The sequence below is a fragment of the Nothoprocta perdicaria genome, unplaced genomic scaffold (genome assembly GCF_003342845.1).
Source record: "Nothoprocta perdicaria isolate Ctin4 unplaced genomic scaffold, notPer1 scaffold_203, whole genome shotgun sequence".
NCBI lineage: Eukaryota > Metazoa > Chordata > Aves > Tinamiformes > Tinamidae > Nothoprocta > Nothoprocta perdicaria.
This window is the reverse complement of record NW_020455239.1, coordinates 96,009-112,615: the sequence shown is the minus strand read 5'-3', so window position 1 is coordinate 112,615 and position 16,607 is coordinate 96,009. Positions and strand designations below refer to the sequence as shown.

The 16,607-nt window shown below is 43.9% G+C and overlaps 1 protein-coding gene across 3 annotated transcripts in view; it reads left to right on the top strand.

Moving 5' to 3' along the window:
- The first annotated feature begins 311 nt into the window (after positions 1-311).
- The window catches only part of CACNB4 (calcium voltage-gated channel auxiliary subunit beta 4), a 55,958-nt gene continuing 39,662 nt past the window's right edge, over positions 312-16,607 (top strand). For all 3 annotated transcript variants that reach the window (XM_026038148.1, XM_026038149.1, XM_026038150.1), the window contains exon 1: positions 312-514. In XM_026038148.1, the coding sequence (XP_025893933.1) occupies positions 470-514 (45 nt within the window). In that variant the 5' untranslated portion in view covers positions 312-469. The remainder of the gene's footprint in view (positions 515-16,607) is intronic.

Here is a 16,607-nt window from a genome sequence, read left to right as displayed (position 1 = left end):
AGGCGACTCCAGAGAAAAACACCGCGTTGCTTGCTTAGAAAGCACATAATAATAAATGCGGTGGGGAAGGGCGAGCGGAAGGAGCCCCGTGAGAGGCCCCCGTTTGGGGCCGGGAACGCGGCTTGCTCGGCGGTTTCCGCGGCCGCCTCAGCCCGAGCCCCTGAGGCGACTCCGTGAGGCGGCCGGCGGGGGGCGGCGGCGGCAGCGGCGCGGCCAATGGGGGCGCGGCGCGGGCTGCGGCGGGAGGGCGGGCGGGCGGCGAAGGGGGTGCGCGGCGCCGCCGGGGGCACCTGCGGCGGCGGCGGTGGGCGCGGGGAGGCGGCGCCGCGCGGCTCGGCTCGGCTCGGCTCGGCCGTCCGCAGCGCTCACAGGGCACGCTCGGCCCCGCCGCACAGGCCTCGTCCGCCCGCCAGCCCCCGCCGCGGCGCCGTCCGCAGCGAGAGAGGCGCCCGCCGCCCCGCGGAGCTCCATGTACGACAATTTGTACCTGCACGGCTTTGAGGACTCGGAGGCGGTGAGTGGCGGCACACGGACACGCACGCGGTGCTGTCTCCAGGCTGAGCCCCCCGCCATAACGTGCCCTTACATAAACCCGCTGGCCGCCGGGGGGCTTCGGCGACGCTCGCGCCCCACAAACGCGTTTGGGGCGCCCGGCCGCGCGTGGGGAGCGCGCCGCCCGTTGCTGCTTATGTAACGGTTTCCTCGGCCGAGCAGCAGCCCGGGTCCCGCGCCGCTTCCCGGGCAGGCGGATGGATGCGCCGGCTCTTCCCGTTCCCCGGGGAGGCAGCGCTGCCGGGTCCCGCACGGCCAGGGGCAGCGCTGCCATCCGGCAGGGAGCCCGGAGCTGCCGTTCGCTGCGAGGGGCTCGTCCTGCCCCACCGCCGTCCTGCGAGGAAACCTGTGGCCACCCGAACAGAATGGAGCTCTGGTGGCGTCGTGGCTGTGGCACCAAGCCTGAAACAAGCAGCGTTAATGATGTTTCCTGATTTTTTTTTTAATTTTTTATTTTCCCACCAATGTCAATTCTTTTCTAGCAGCGGCTCCGTGGAAGACCTCACGGAGGAAAATCACTCGGGGCAAAGCCAACTGCCCGGATCGCCGCGGCGATGAGCATGCTGCTCCATATTAAGCAGGAGCGTGTTACATAAGGTTTTGTGGCCAGCTCATCAAATACACAGCTTATAACATAAAATAGGGTATGCGTCAATGCAGGCGTGTATGTCGTATGAGGGGGTACCCCCAGGAGAGCAGATAAGATCATGTATCTCTTGAGATGAGGCTTTATAACTGCCTGGCGAGGAGGTCTTACCAGCCTAGGACTGCACAGCGTAACCTGGCTGCGTGTTGCCTCGCATACGAGCAACTTATTTTAGCATCAGCTTATTTCAGAGGAATCAGATCTGGGCAGAATTTGAAATTAAATAATGCAGTACGCTATGCTGAGAGGAAGCCTAGAGTATTTGAATCCTTTAAAACTATCCTTCTTTGGATTGCACTAAAAACTAGCTGATTTCTGTAGTTTTTCTCCTTTTCAGTGTGCGTATGCTGTTTTGTGTGTGTGTTTTCTCATTGCTGCTTAGAATTTGCTATGCCAAATGCGTACCAATTTGTTGCTTCCTTTAGAGCTGTGTGTTAGGATCCAGCTGGGTGTTTCTGTAAACCAGGGCTTTATAAGGCAAACTGTAAATTCTTGGGAACTGTTATCATGCCTGTAATGGCATCGTGTCTTTCATCAGAGTGCAGATGTGCTGTAAGAAGATGATTTAAAATGCATAGTAGTGTGGCTAATGAGGCTAACTTGCTAGATGGTGGTTGCTATAGAAGATTCGATTCGTCTAAAAAAGCCAAATTCTAAAGTCTCTAGCTCTCAGATAATGATTTAGTAGGATTCTCAGGTGCTTCTGATATGCTTAATGCCACCTCATTTCAATCAGGCTCCACCAGTTTCTTCCAAGAGCATTATTTTGGAAAAGCAGGTTTTATGATGGCAGCAGCCCAGGGACCTGCCTGCTGTACAAACATCCATGCCACTGTACGAGTCGTCGTAGCAGCAAACATTGGAAGTAGGTCTTTTAACTGTTGGCTTTGGGGATTCGGGTGGAGAAGTCATTTCTAGATTCCTTAATGCACCTATAACTAGTTCATGCTAATGGTGTTGACAGCTTTTGTAATTCTGCAGTCTCTCAGCACTTGGCAATTTTTTTGATAGACTCAACTTCTGGAATCGTGGGAATACGTGAGAATCTTGTGAGAATGTTGGCTTTCATTAAAAACAAAACCAAACCTATACACAATCCAGATTTTTCATAGAAAAGCTAGAGATTCTGAACCCCAAAGTCTCAGACACAAGGCAGGTAAAATTCTCCAAATGCTTGTTAGCCTTATTTTCCCAAACAACTTGCTTAAAACATTGTACCTGATTATTATTTTGGACTCTGACTCATGAGCTGAGAAAGCCTGCAGTGGCAATACTGTGGCCAAGCAGGTAGCAGGCTGGATCATATCAGCATTACTTTGGAGCCAAAGAGGGACAATGTAATAGAGTTAATATACTAAAATATTAATCAAGGGTAGAATACTGGCTTCCATGCAGTTATTTTCAGAGAAAATGTACTATGAATGTGCAAGGATTATAGGAAAGGACTCAATGTATCGTTCTGGATTTTAGGACTTGGAAGGCTTTGCCCAAGCATTGTTCAGCGAATGCATTTGGGGAAGTATGAGCTCTTATACTGTATTTGCTGTTCCTTTCTCTGAGGGAAAGGGAGACGTGATCAAGTACTTGTGCTGCTTGCAATGTTTCTAGCACAACATAAATTGTATCGCTGTGAGTCACTCTAGTACAGTTAACATTTTCTTAAAGTAGATATTTGCCCTTAAAAAATTTATGATGCAGTTTTCTGTGGTAGTGGTCTAGTGTAAGAAAGTCAACAGTCTCTACCTCTATGCTTTTCTAGGAAAAAAAAGGAGTTCTTATTCATAGCAGGAAGTACAAACTAAGAAAACTACATTGTTTTTTTTTTTACTCCAGTTTTCATTGTTGAAAATAATGAGACCCTGGTGCATGTCCCACACAGCAGAAAGCTGCGGGCAGCCAGTGGACTGGCACTTTCACCCAGAAGGTCTGTTTCTACCTAGAGCTTGCAGGCAGCTGATCAGGAATGAGCACAGCTGAAGCAGCTGTTTCAGGACCTCTCCCAAGCAGAGTTTCCCGTAGATGTCATAGGAGTCAAAGGTATGTGCAGCTCATATGGAAGGAGCAAAATGAAGTGCTACTCACCCCCATATATATAAGCCTACATTAGAGTTTATGGAACATCAGGAGCCTGGCTCATGTGCTGGGCTTGTTAGAGCAGATCTGTTCCTCTGGATTTTTCCTTATCATCACATACATTGTGGTAAATGAACTGCCTAGTGTGTTTACTCCACTCTAGTATGTCTGCCCTCAAAGGCCCTCTCTAGTGCTCTGCAATCAGCTTTCTAGAATTTATAGCCAGAGATTTTTCTTTACCCCTCCCTGGAGCTGTCTCATCTTGTGATTCCTTTCCCCACGAAGTACTGCTTTCTGTGGCTGGAGGACTCCTAACAAACCTGGCTGAGAATGGTTTTCAGTGACTAAACCGCTCCATGGTCTCATATCTACTTCAAAGCTGATTTGGGCAGATGAGCTTATCGATGCATAATGGGCTTTAGAAATGAAGTCGGAGAGAAGAGCTGGCAAGGCAGTTGTGATCAGGGGTTAATCTTTCTAGATTTTCACTGGACTGAAATTGATGTGTGTTGTTGACTGCCTCCACATTCAGAAGGGCTTCAGGCTGGCCTAGCAGTGTGACAGTTGGAGATCAGCTGAATGGCACAGTGACCACCAATACCCATCATGAGGTTTCTCACTAATGAAATTATACACATCTTGAAGTTCTGTATGTGCATTCCAGTTTTTAACTAGCATTGGAGGAGAAGGTAAAGGATGAGTTTATGGCGCTTAAACAGAGTAAGCATGCTTCCTCTTGGAAACTTACTATAAAATTACGTCATTTAAAGATAGCGCTGATATTTGTACTAAATTTGTCCCTAACTGCTTCTGTTAGCATACAGGTTAACTGATTAAAGAGCACTCTAGGAGAAGTATGGAAAAAGTGAAAGTAAATTCTTCTGTTAAAACCAGGAGCAAAGATGACTTTTTATTATCCAGTTATCTGTTCATTGTTACAATAAGTTTAACAACAGTAAAAAAAGCTTTTAGAATGTGTATGTATATATAAAATGGGTTGAGTGTGTGCATGGGTATTAGGATATATTGCCAGCTGTGATGATTAATGCGAGGTGGGTGATGCACTAGCTAGTATGAAGCTTTTTGGGGGAGGAAAATTATGATGTTGATGCTGAAAAAAATCTACCGGTGACTATCGGCAAAAAAAAAAAAAAAAAGGCAGTTGCCACGTTGAAGAACAAAGCTACAGAGAGATGGAAACGTGCAGCTCTCACGTACACATGTGTCCCTGTAGCAGACATGGAGAGAAGGAGGTGGCGTGCAGCTTTTCATGCCATGGAAATTAGGATACACCACTGAAGGGGGAACCGTCTTTCTAATGAATGAGAAATTTTGATTTAAATCTTGCACAAAGAGAGAAGGTGGCAGAAAGCATCAGGGATAGGTGGTTTGGGGGCCTATTTACCATTTCAAGGAGCTCCCAGGGTGGTTTCTGTCCTTTTGCTGTGCATTAGGGTAAAGTGTTGAGTTAGAACTTGGTCGGTGCTGCTGATGCTCATGCTGTTTGACTCAAAGGCAGCTTGCCAGTTTTTGCCACCTTTGTTTCTGCCCTGCATGATTTGGAGGTTTTAATGGGCTCTTTCCCCCCCCCCCCCCCCCCTTAATACTTCAAGTAGTACTAAAAATGGTCTCCAAACCTTTCACTCCAAAACCTTTTTGGAGTGAAAACTTGTTTGCCTTCAAGGGAGCCCTACATCTTGTGTTACTGACAATGAGAGAACAGAATATAAAAACCCAGTAGCATAGATGTTTTAGAGAGGTCCACTGAGTAAGAAAATCATATTGTTTTACTTTCATCATTGTGATCTAATTGATACAGTCTATTTATAGTGGAAAAAAAAATCTTAATGTTTGGTGTGGTGGTCCAGAACTTTCCAGCGATCCTTGTTTTTTCAGATACCAGCATTAATAAGACTTTCTTGTAAGAAATTACATTTTCTGTTTAGTTTTATTTTTCCATTGAAACAATTATTTCATTGAAAAACTCTTGTAGCCTTCTGAAAGCAATACCTTCCCAGCTCAAGCAAGACTGGAAATGGCATCCACTGTAAATAGGAGTGTCAGCCCTTTCTGTATGTGTGGAGCCCTCAGACCAGACCCTTTATGTGTATGTGTCCAGAGTACTCATTTCAGGGCAACACCTGAGCATGTGAAATGACTTTCCTCACTTCTCACAAGGTGTAAGATGAACATTTGTCAACATGCAAGCAGCTTTATCTTGGGTGCTTGAGTCAGCTGTTGAGGCTGGGGGAGAGAGGTGCTTTTGCATAGGTCCTGCCTAGAAGTTGAACTTTGTTTTGCAGCGGCTGGAGGAGAGACACAATTTTTTTGTGCTGCAGCCTAGTTAGGAGGGAAAACAGTGGGGGGAAAGAAGAGTAAAGGACAGAGATGCATTTACCAAAACAAGAGAGGGCCAGAGAGCAAGGAGAGGCCTGGCATAGGGCTGGCAGCGAGCCACGGACGGCAGGGCTGGGGTGCCAGCTTGGGTGAGAAGCTGCGGTTCCGTAGCTGTCATTATCACCTGAATGACGTGGGGAGCTGCACAGCGTCTTGGCCCAACTGGGGCTGGTGACAGCCCACAGGACTCTCCACATGCCTTTCTGCTTAATAATGCCAGTGTTTCCCATTCAGGTCATTTTCTTCCTCCTCAAGTTACTTAGGATGATATTTGTTTATATCTTTATATGCCTTGTGTCTTGCCATTTCACACCTTTTCCTATTCACTCTTTTGCCAACGTTGTCTCCTTTTCTGTGTCTTGCATGTGCCTTTTTATTTTTTTGATTTTTGATTTTTATTAGCAGTTTGACCCACATCCAACCTTTCTCTGGTTTCCCTCAGTATTTTTGTAGCCCTGCTTCCACAGCCTCCTACAGCTAGTGCTGGAAGGGGCTCTGAGTACAACAAAGAATCAGCACCTATTGTTTGCTGGTTTGTCAGCTGGTTTGTGATGTGCTCATAGCAAAGGTGCTAGGTGAGTTCAAGCTCTATACTGCAAAGAGTTAGATAAACCTTCAGTGTAATTCATGTCCCAGTCCACAAAAGTATCTAAATATTGAAAGTGTTTTGGTGCTTTTAGCAAATTTTTAGTTACTGATCTTACAAGCTTGCAATTAAAAAAAGACAGTGCAAAAGAGTCTGCATATAGAATCCTGCATGGACTTTAGTAGTTTTCTTAAGTCCTAGCACTTCTGGGCGTGAGCAGGGACCTGGCAAATTGTGCCTGGCAGTTCAAAATGTATCATATCATTTTAATGCTAGCAGTATGTGTTGATTGGTGTGGATTGCGTCCAAATTGTTACTGACTTTACAGCATGCATCAGGTTAGAAAGCTCCACTCATGTCATTTGGTTGTGTTATAAACTACCTGAAAATTTGATAATGAAAAGGTACCACCACAGCTGGCAGACATCGTGTGACTGCTAGGAGCCAGAAAGGAGACGCCGTGATGCAGAGCAGTAGCACTGAGCATTCATTCCACTAGATAAGTTTGTTGTGACATCCATTTAAAGCACACACTTATCTGTAATTTTTTCTCCTGTTACTGTGTATAATCTATCATGAGAGATGTTGCCGAGAAACCTTGCGAAAAGAGGTGGTGGGATTAGTATGAAAAAGCTGTTTATTTTCCCTGTTTTTGACAGTCCCACATAAATAGTCAGTGTTTTGAGGACAGTGTTTCACTCCCTGTCTTCAGTTCAGCGACATTAGTCCTCTTGCCAGTTAATCATTTCTTCTGATGCCAATGAAGATTTTTCTCATGGCAAATAAGACAGGAGGATTTCCTGGGTGATTCTTAAATACTAAAGCAACGTTACAGAACCACAAACCTTGGCAGGAGAGCTTGTGTTTAAATACTGCTTAGATTTCTGTGCGGTACCTTTCTGATCTCTAAAGGAGAAGAAAAAATTGTCTTTTCTTGCACCCTGCGTTTTCTCAGTTGTAAGAGATGGAGAGTGCAAAAAGAAACAAAATGTTCACATGGAAACATTCTTCATTCTGTATCTTCAGTGATGATACTACAAAACTCTTTGAGTGCAATTTTAAAGATTTATGCTTTGCATTCTACTTAAACTGTTCTACAGTAGTGCTTGCAGTAAGTATAGATTCATGTAGAAGTTACAGCATAAAATAGCAGTCCTGTGTTTGCACAGTGCATATGTCTAAGCTGGCAGCTGATCAGCCCTGATTTCTTTTCTCTCACAGGAGGGGTGCTGGATTGATGATCCTGGGAAGGGGAGTGATGTTTGAGGAGCAGGTTACTGCAGCCCCCATCAGATAGGAGTTCTCTTGCACACTTTTCTGAAATTCACTCTCCATACCCGTAAAGTCATTTTTCTGTTATCTGAGAACCAGTTAATGGAGTGAGTTTTACCATGCCAAATTTTGTAGAGCATCTTTCTACAGCATCCCGCTGAGATTCAGCAGAAGGCTTCATACAGCTGCCAGAAAGTCTGTATGGGGATCTGTATGACCCATGTTCAGCCCATGTTCAAAGGGGTTGGAGGACTTCAGTGGTATTTGGGTGCATGGTTTCCATTGGTCTCTGATGAAATTTTCAAGCCAAAGGTTGAAACTTGGTAGTCTAGGCCTGATCACCGTTTTGATGGATTCAGCAGGAAGGGATGAAGGCTGATGGTGAGATTGAATAGATTTTTCTTTTTACAGTACGTTTGCCATTAGGATTCTGTGGTAGTGAAAAGCCTGGTGAAACGCACTGTCTTTACAGTGTACGGAAGAGCCTTCGAGGCTGTAGACCCTTTACTTGATTTGTAAGTACAATTAATTGTGGTGTTGGACTGGATAGGAAAAATATGGTTGAGTTTCCAGCATTACAGACAGTCTGTGAGTTGCTGAATGCTACTTATGGTGGGTGACATGAAAGGGTGTGTGAGGTGAAGCCTGACGTGGTCTGCCTGGAGGAGTCTCATTCACAAAGCAGAGGGTGATTTTGGAAGCCTTGGAGTTGCGGGGCTCTGTATCTGCATGAGGTGTTTAAATGCTCTGCTCTGTCTTGCAGAGGTGCGTGCATGAAAATGTGTTTGTGAACCGAGGCAGCCTGGTTTGTGGGGCCACTCAGTCACTGGTGACATTGTGTTTCTCTTCAAACCTACATACTCTGCATTTTCTAATGTCTAATCCAAAAAGGATGAACAATGTCAGGACATAGGTAAAGATCCTGAACAACTAATTCCTGAAAGTTATCTACTTGCTGTTTGTTCATGTTAGGTTTTTCTAGCTTGAAGTATACACTAAAATCTGTTTTCCCTGGGAACACCTCTGATGATTTCTGTTAATAAGAAATACTATCCATCTTCCATCTGCTAAATCTTCTGAATTCTCACTTAGATTTGCCTTGCAAGCAACTGAAACATTTTGCATTTCTTGACAGTTTTGAACCTGTTCCTTTTCCCGGTAGTTCTTAGTAGATTCCCGTGACTGCTATCATCATCTAACATTTTTCTTGCGTTTATAGGGCTGTCTGACAGATTGGAAGGTTAAACTATGTTCTGTTTTGGAATTTTTTGCTTCTTATTCACTACTAAAATTTCCAAGCTCCTAGTGCTGTTGCAATTTGAGCTATTTTAGCAATGTTTTTAGTAATGTTTTGCTCACATTTCAAATGCTTTCTATCTGATTCAGATCTCGATTCCTTGTATAGTGTTGTTGATTTGATAGTATGACAGTCATAACAAAACTTTCAGTAAAATCATGAATATTTTTATAAATTATTGTCTACTCCTTCCACTGAGATACCTTTTTGATTGCAAAAAAGGCTTAAAATGAAAAAAAAAAAAAAAAAAAAAAAGGAAACAAAATAAAAACATAATGAGGAATAGCTAATGTTTTATTGATTTTTTTAAGTTTAAATTGCATGTAAGAACTCGATGAGGATAGTTTATGGGATTATTTAGATATCTTGTTTGCTCATGTGAGGGACTAAACTGTGTAAGTATGGCTTTAATCTTGCTTTGAGGAGCTCTTGAATCACTGCAAAGTGGAAATGGAAGGACAAAAGACTTCTCATGAATATGACGATCCTGGCTTATGGATTATGGAAAAATCCCAGATCTTAAAAAAAAAAAAAAAATCTTCTTCTAGAAAGCACAAACAGCCTTTACTGAGCTCAAGGGCACCTGAGGGTGGAATGTGGCCCTGGATCCTGAAGGGACGCCTCACTGGAATAACAGACAACAGCAAGGGGAAAAGCTTAACCTAAGGTCTTGTTGGTGCTATGATTTGCTACCTTATTTCACTAAAGCATGTTCTGCTTGCAAGATATTGAGCTATTAGATGTTTTCCTTTTGAGTATGTATTTAAATAGGTAATACAGCCTGGTTTCTAAAATCAGCAACTTAGACAAATGCAGATTAGTTTGCAAATAGAACAAGTGTGACAGCCCCTCATGGTCATTTAGAATCCAGTAGTTAATTTTAAAATCTCACTTAGCTGGCTGAACGTCGAGTTCTGTGGGGATCGCAGGTGTGTCAAGATTTGCTTGTGAACTTTCGTCAGATCCCAGTTTGTATTTTTCCACAGTGCTTTGTTGCTCGTTTTTATGCCAAGAGTGACCTGTTTTCAGCTTCAGTGCCTTATTTTGCACTGTCTGGTCTGTCTGTCCATGTGTTCAACACTTGCTTATACTCAGGTGCAGTTCAGCATGTATTAACAACCTAATATTGGACAAGATCCTTGTCTTTGAGGTGATTCCCCCCCGGGTAAGGATGGTATGTAGCTATTGGGTATCGTGCCTCTTCTGCCTCCATCCTTCAGATCCTGCACCTCTGTATGTCAAATGAAGTCAGCTTCTTGCCAGTCACTCCAGATGTTACATCATCCATATGTGGTTAAGATTGGGTTAGAGGGAGTTTTTCATTGTTTGCGTTTCATAAACGAAGGAGAAGGATGTGTCTGGGTGAGCTCGCTTGCCCCAATAAAACATATGGAATGACTTAAGAGCAAGCTATTTGTGTCCATCTTTCCTTGTGTAAGTGGGCATCAGCAAGGATTTTTCCTCTGGGAACAGATGATATGAGAGAACAGTTCCTCAAAAATAAAAAGAGATTTGGAGAGCTGAGTGGGTCAGATTGGATTGTCTCTATTGTCTCTATTGCGCCAGGTGCAGAGGAGCAGCTTAGATTAGTATGGGCCAAGTAGCTTCCAGGCCTCCTTCATTCTCCTGCATCTTTTATCACCTTGCCCACCTCTAAGCTTCCTTCTTTTCTTAATTTGGCTTAATTCCCAACACACTTGCTTTGTGCGCGTGATTGTTTGGGTCTGTTTCCTCTGGAGAAAGATCCTTAAGGATCTGCCCCAATATATCTATTATATGTGTGTATGAATAATGTATAAGAAGCTTTTTGTGGAAGCCCATCTGGGTTGGATTAGGCCGAGAGTTGCTAGCAGGTTGAAGGAGCTGATTCTTTCACTGTGTTCAGCACTGATGCTGCACTTCCCCAGGCAGGAGAAACATGGATGTACTGAAACAAGCCTAGCAAAGGGCCATGAGGATGATGAAGGGCCTGGAGCACCTGACATGTGAGGAGAGGCTGAGAGAGATTGGGTTGTTCAGCCTCCACAAGAGAAGGATCCTATCAATGTGCGTATAAATACCTGCTTTCTCAAAAGAGCCTAAAAGAACCAGTGTGTTTTAGGAAATGATGGTTTCAGAAGGAGTAATGATGGGCTGCAGGGGATGCGCTGATGCTCAGGACTATGAGCTTTTTTAAAAAAAAATCCGTAAGGGCATAGGAGAGCCAGAAAGTGCTGGGAGAAGGGGGCAAGAGGCTGATGAAGTCTGTTGTTTTTTTTTTCATTTTAAATCAAATCATACAGAGATTGTATAAAAGTTAGAACTGGAGCTATTTGGTTGTGCTGTTTCACCATTATGGAAAATGCAGCTTGGCAGTGATTTGATTTATTGCCGCAACACAGGGAATATTTTTTCCCCATGAGTTCTTCTATCATCTGGCTCTGCACTGAAGTGGTGAAATGCATGTTTGAAAGAGCTGCTAACACTTCATATAAAACTTCACAAGCCTTTCTATTTTGAGACAATTCTGCTTATACTGAATATATTTCCTCTGTGCATCCTCTCTTGTTTTTTTCCATGCTAGGACATTTCCCTAAAAACTGACTCTCCTGCAGATTAGTGCACTTGCACTTTTTGCTGCTTCTTGTGGGATATTTGTTCTGAGTACAATGGCATCATGTTAGTGATTATGTTATCTTAAATGTTGAATTTTCTTTTTTGGATGCTTTCTGGCCTGGTGTGTTTGAGACTGGAGGATGTTTTTTTGAGTAGCCATATCTGTTATGGCCATGCATGGGCCCTTTACACCCTTAATTCCCAGAGGAAGAGCTACAGGATGAGGTGACCAAGATATTCAGCCAGGTCCTCCTTCTTGCCCAGGAGATGGCACAACCTGAATGCCTCTGACATGTTAATTGAAATTAAGCTTCTTCAAAGCCTTCCATCTTTTTCCATCTCTGTTATTGCGAGAACACTGTGAATGAAATCGTTTCTAATGGTTGTTCTCCTATTCTCTCTCTTCACAAACTCCTCCTTCAGTACAGGATTCCTTGAGGATATTTTTAAGCCATGCTCCTCCTGTCATTAATGAATCCCCTGAAGAATGTACATCTCTCCGTTGCCTGGGAAAGTGATGTATTCTGACAAATCATCAGTTATTCTCTGCTAGAATATGTATGTTGTGAAATACAATGATAAAACTTCATTTTTTTTCCAGAACAGTCTGTGGAAATCTCATCATGTTCTGACAAAACAAGCCCCAGAATAGTTAGGCAGAGAAGTTTCAATTATGACCAGTGCAGAGAAAACCTCACCAAGGAAAAATCTCATGGCAGCTGTAGCTGGAGCTGCCTCTGACACCAAGTACCGCTCTCCCTGGTGCCAGAGGACCTGTTTTAAACATTGTGGTGAAAGCTCTGGGATGAACCCAGTGTGCTCCCAGAATGACAGATACCGTAGAAATGTGTCACCAAGGGACTCCAACATAGGACAAGCAACGGCTGTGACTGAGGCAGCCCTTGCTGGTGCTCGTCCTGCTGCCACCAAGGCAGTCCTTGCTGTTGACTTGGACTAGAAGAATGAAAGGTTTGTCCAGTGCAGGGACACAGAGGAGCTACAGTGTGAGTGTGGACTGCAGCACTGTGTGTCACTTACCCCTTTAGGAGCAGCACCAGGTTTAATTTTGCTTCCAGCTCTCTCCTGACTTGTCCTTTCCCTGCAGTTGAACAGAAAGCTGCAGCCGATCCTGCTGCTTGTGCGAGGGCTTCCCTCACCTGTCTGAGATGGCAAGTGCTCTGCTCTGAACCCCTCCATGGGGAATGGGAGTACTTGAGTGTTGCCCAATTGAGAGTTTCGGGAACTGTCTTCATGCGTACGGAAAAATCAGTTTCTGACACTCAGAAAAAGGCATCAGCATTATTGTCATGTCTGACTATAAGAACAAGCCAAACCTGGAGGAAGTGCAACTTCCCCTGCTACTGAGGATCTCTCCTTTATGCTGTTGAATGAAGGAGCAACCTTGGCACGGGAACCATCACAGGTTGGTTATCCAGTGTTCCAAGGACCTCCAAACAAAACCGCCAGGACCTGCAGATGGGACATGACCTGTGTCTGCCATCCCCTGCAAGTCCAAGGCCAGCTGGGGTTGCCTTCTCTGCTGATACAGGACTGTTCAGCTTGGCAGAAATTAAGTAAGCCCGAGCTGCTGTGACACTGGTGACAAGATCAGACTGAAGAAAGTCAGAGAGAGAGGCTATTATCCTCTGGGTGTCTTGATCAACTTTAAATATATATATATATATATATATATATAAAAATATATATATATATATATATAAATAATATACACACACACGTACATTTGCAGGGCCCCACAAGAACAGTTGATTAGAGAAGGGGCCTGGTGTCATTTTGCTTGTTTTACCTGCTGGTGGTTCTGGGCTGGGCTGTTGTTTAGGAGAGCTTTGGTTTTGTAAGTAAGCATTATTTGTGGTTTCAAGTATGTTGAGGAGTAGGGAGAGGCATTTTCAGAAGAAGAGAGTGTTTTATAGAAATAACATTATTTGCATTTATAAGAAGATAGGCTTACCGAGGTGTATGTTTTTATTGTTGTTGATTTAAAAAAACATGTGCTCTCTCACACACACGCACAGAAGAGAAGGGTGAACAGAATTATTTCTAAATATATTGGTTTTCAAAATTTTCTAAAAGATATAAGTAGCTCTATGACAGTATAGCCTGTGTTTAGTTCACTTAAAATACTCCCTGGACTTTTTTTGCAAGAAAACAGGAATATTGGAAGTTAACAGTGTTTGTAGAGATATTTTAGAAAATGAATAGGATAGAGATGAATATATAAAAAAAAAAAAAGAAAAAAAAGAAAAAGAAAAAGCAGGCAAATGAACTGTATTTTACCTACGTACGTTTTTCCAAGTTGGTTTAATTTGCCTGTTACTCTTCACTGACTGTCATAGGGAGAGGTATGAAGTGTTGCAGTGCTTTGCTGAATGGCTGCTGTGTTACACTCTGGAATGGATTCATTTTTGTAATACATTAAATAACCTTTCCCTTTAAAAGGCTAGGTCTGCTATATGTAAACATGCAGTATGAGTGGAAACGAAGGAGAGGGACACACTTCTGTGTTAGAACGTCTCTTCTGCTGTGTGTATGCATATATCAAACATATAGAGAGGTAGGGGATACGTGGAGTTTGCTCAGCTGAAGTGACGGAAGGGATTGCTGTGAGCTTGGAAATGTGCCATCAAGTGTCACTTCCAGATTTGGTGCTGCCATGACTTGTAACTGTGTTGGAGATACCATCTACTGCAATATTCAAGAACCTTGTTAAATTTTTAGCTCAGCTACTCCTGTAGCAGTAAGTGCTACGCCCTGATTAGATCGTATATGAATGTTTCCTTTTGTTGTCTTTGAATCAAATCTGCATTTCCATTTTGTTGAAAAACCTTTTCATGTTAACTTTAAAACAAAGTACTGTCAGGTGCTAAATTTCTAGGCTCATTCATTTACTCTATAGGCTTGTATTGTGAAAGAACTCGCACAGGTGTTTTGAATTGTGTGAACTGTTATTTTTCTTGTTTGTCGTGGTGGGTTTTTTTTTCCTTCTCTCTGTATTCAGAGAAATATTATTGCCTTATTATTTTGGTACCCTTTCTCAATGAGCTTGGTTATTGTTGTTGTTTTTTTCTGAGCCTCTCATTTTGAGGCAGAGCAAGAGTGCCTAGTGCTATACGTGCTCTTCCACATGAGCTAACTGCACTAGCATGGGTGGAGAATTCAGCTTCCGTCTTTGGAGTTGTAGATATTTGAGTTTGATTCACTGTAAAACCCTGTGCTTCTCAAAAAAGGTACTATACCTCCTCATAGTCAGTGTATATAAATTTGGACGTTAGATAAATTGAATTTGTGTACTACTGAAAAAAATATTTGCAGGATGAGGAGTTTGACAATCATATTGTTCTTGTCTGAGCATAGTCCAGCACAAGGCTCTTACAGTAGATGTGTCCATGTGCCTACACTCACAAGTGCACAACACCCGAGTTGATCCATAATCGCTGCTTTTAGAGGCTTTAAGGTCATAGCGCCTTAGGTCTTAGACCACATCAGGCCAAGTGTGTCCCGGTGCTCACCCAATTTAAAGCAATAATTTACCTGCAATCTATGATACCTGCAGGCTGCCAGTGGCAGCAAGCTTGATGTGCTCAATTCTAAAATCTGCTTCTAAAATGCTTGGTTACGACACCCAGAAATATCATACTTTAAAACCCTGGCTGTTGCCCGCAGAGGAAGCGTCTGCTTACAGGCTTTTATAGTCTGCTTCTCTACCTGCCAGGGACTTCTGCTAAGTGGAAGAAAATGCATTCAGAGGAATGTAAATTTGTCCAGGTATCTTGTGTTCCACTCATAAAAAGGATTTAATTTATAAAGGATATGTACAATCAGTTTGGTATCAGAACTGACTATTTTGCATTCCATTTCCCCAGCAAAAAAACAAGAGTAGAGCTAGGCTGCCTTTCTTTTGGATGGTCAGATATTTTACAAAAGGAAAAAAGAGCGATCCTAGGCTATATCCTCTGAACAACAACAACAATGAAATAAATAAGTTAAACTGCTGCAGTGTTATTTTGTCGAAAACGGATGCGTGGGAAGGTATGTCCTGAATCATTACTGAGTGCTTCTCGTGCTGATTCTGCTGAGGGTTTCCAAGTCTCTCTGACCTCAATAGAAATCACATATGCCCCTTAGCTCTGAAAGCCGGGCCAGAGCTGAACTCGGCGCTAAAACCAAGCTGAGCACTCCCGTGGCAGTGGAGCTGCACTAATGTTTTTCAGGGAAGTCTCCGCTCCTGCTCCTTCCTTCCAGCCATTAACTAATTTCTCCCTTTGGTGAGAACTCTTAGCCCAGTTGCGATTGCTGCATTGCAAAGTGTTTGCTGCAAGGAGGAGGAGATAATCAGCTTTTCAGTACCGAATGTCCCCTCATTGAACTGTTTGAGGAAGGAGATCAGCAGAGCAGTTTCCATGGATCCTGTCTGCCTGCTGGGAGCAGGCCGCAGTCCTTAGGGATCCTACAGGTGTTTTTTTGTTTTTTTTTAAACTTCGTATGGCTTTCTTGTAGAGCAAGCCCCCTTTTTGTGGCCCTTGCCACCCACAGTTTCACAGCCACCTCATCCCTTTGGCTGGAGCGCAGTGCAAGGCTGCACTCCTGGTGAGGCCGATGGGATCTGAGGCTGTGCCCTTGTGCTGGGTGCTGGGGCACAACGTGGGGCTGTGCTCTCCCCGAGCTGCTCACTGCCCCCGCCGGGCTCGTGAGGAATGCAGCTCCAGCAATGAAGTGCAGTGCTGCTGTGTCCTCCTCCTGGAGCTGATGGCACCCATGAGGGTTTACAGAACACGCTGAGAGGGAAAGCTTTGGTAATTGAATTCTCCTGCAGGTTTTGTGCTGCAGAAAGTCAGATACACACAGCAGCTACTGCGGCTAAACACAGAGCTGGTCCCAGAGGAGAGCGCAAGCCCGAGGCGTTCAGCAACACTCTCAGACCAGGCAGTGAGCTCCTGGCCTGCAGTGCTTGCTGCAGATGCACATAAAAATGAAAAATCATTCAGTTGAAGACAAAATGCTTTAAAGAAAATGCATGTTTAATACAAGCCTCTTGTGTTCCAGCTGCTGCAGCACACTTGGACTCTCGGTGAGTTAGGCTGGAGCACAGAGGGTGCTTGATGGTTGGTGTCCTGGAAGAGGCACCAGACACAAGGCCCTCGAGGGCTGCAGTGGGCCTGACGTGTACA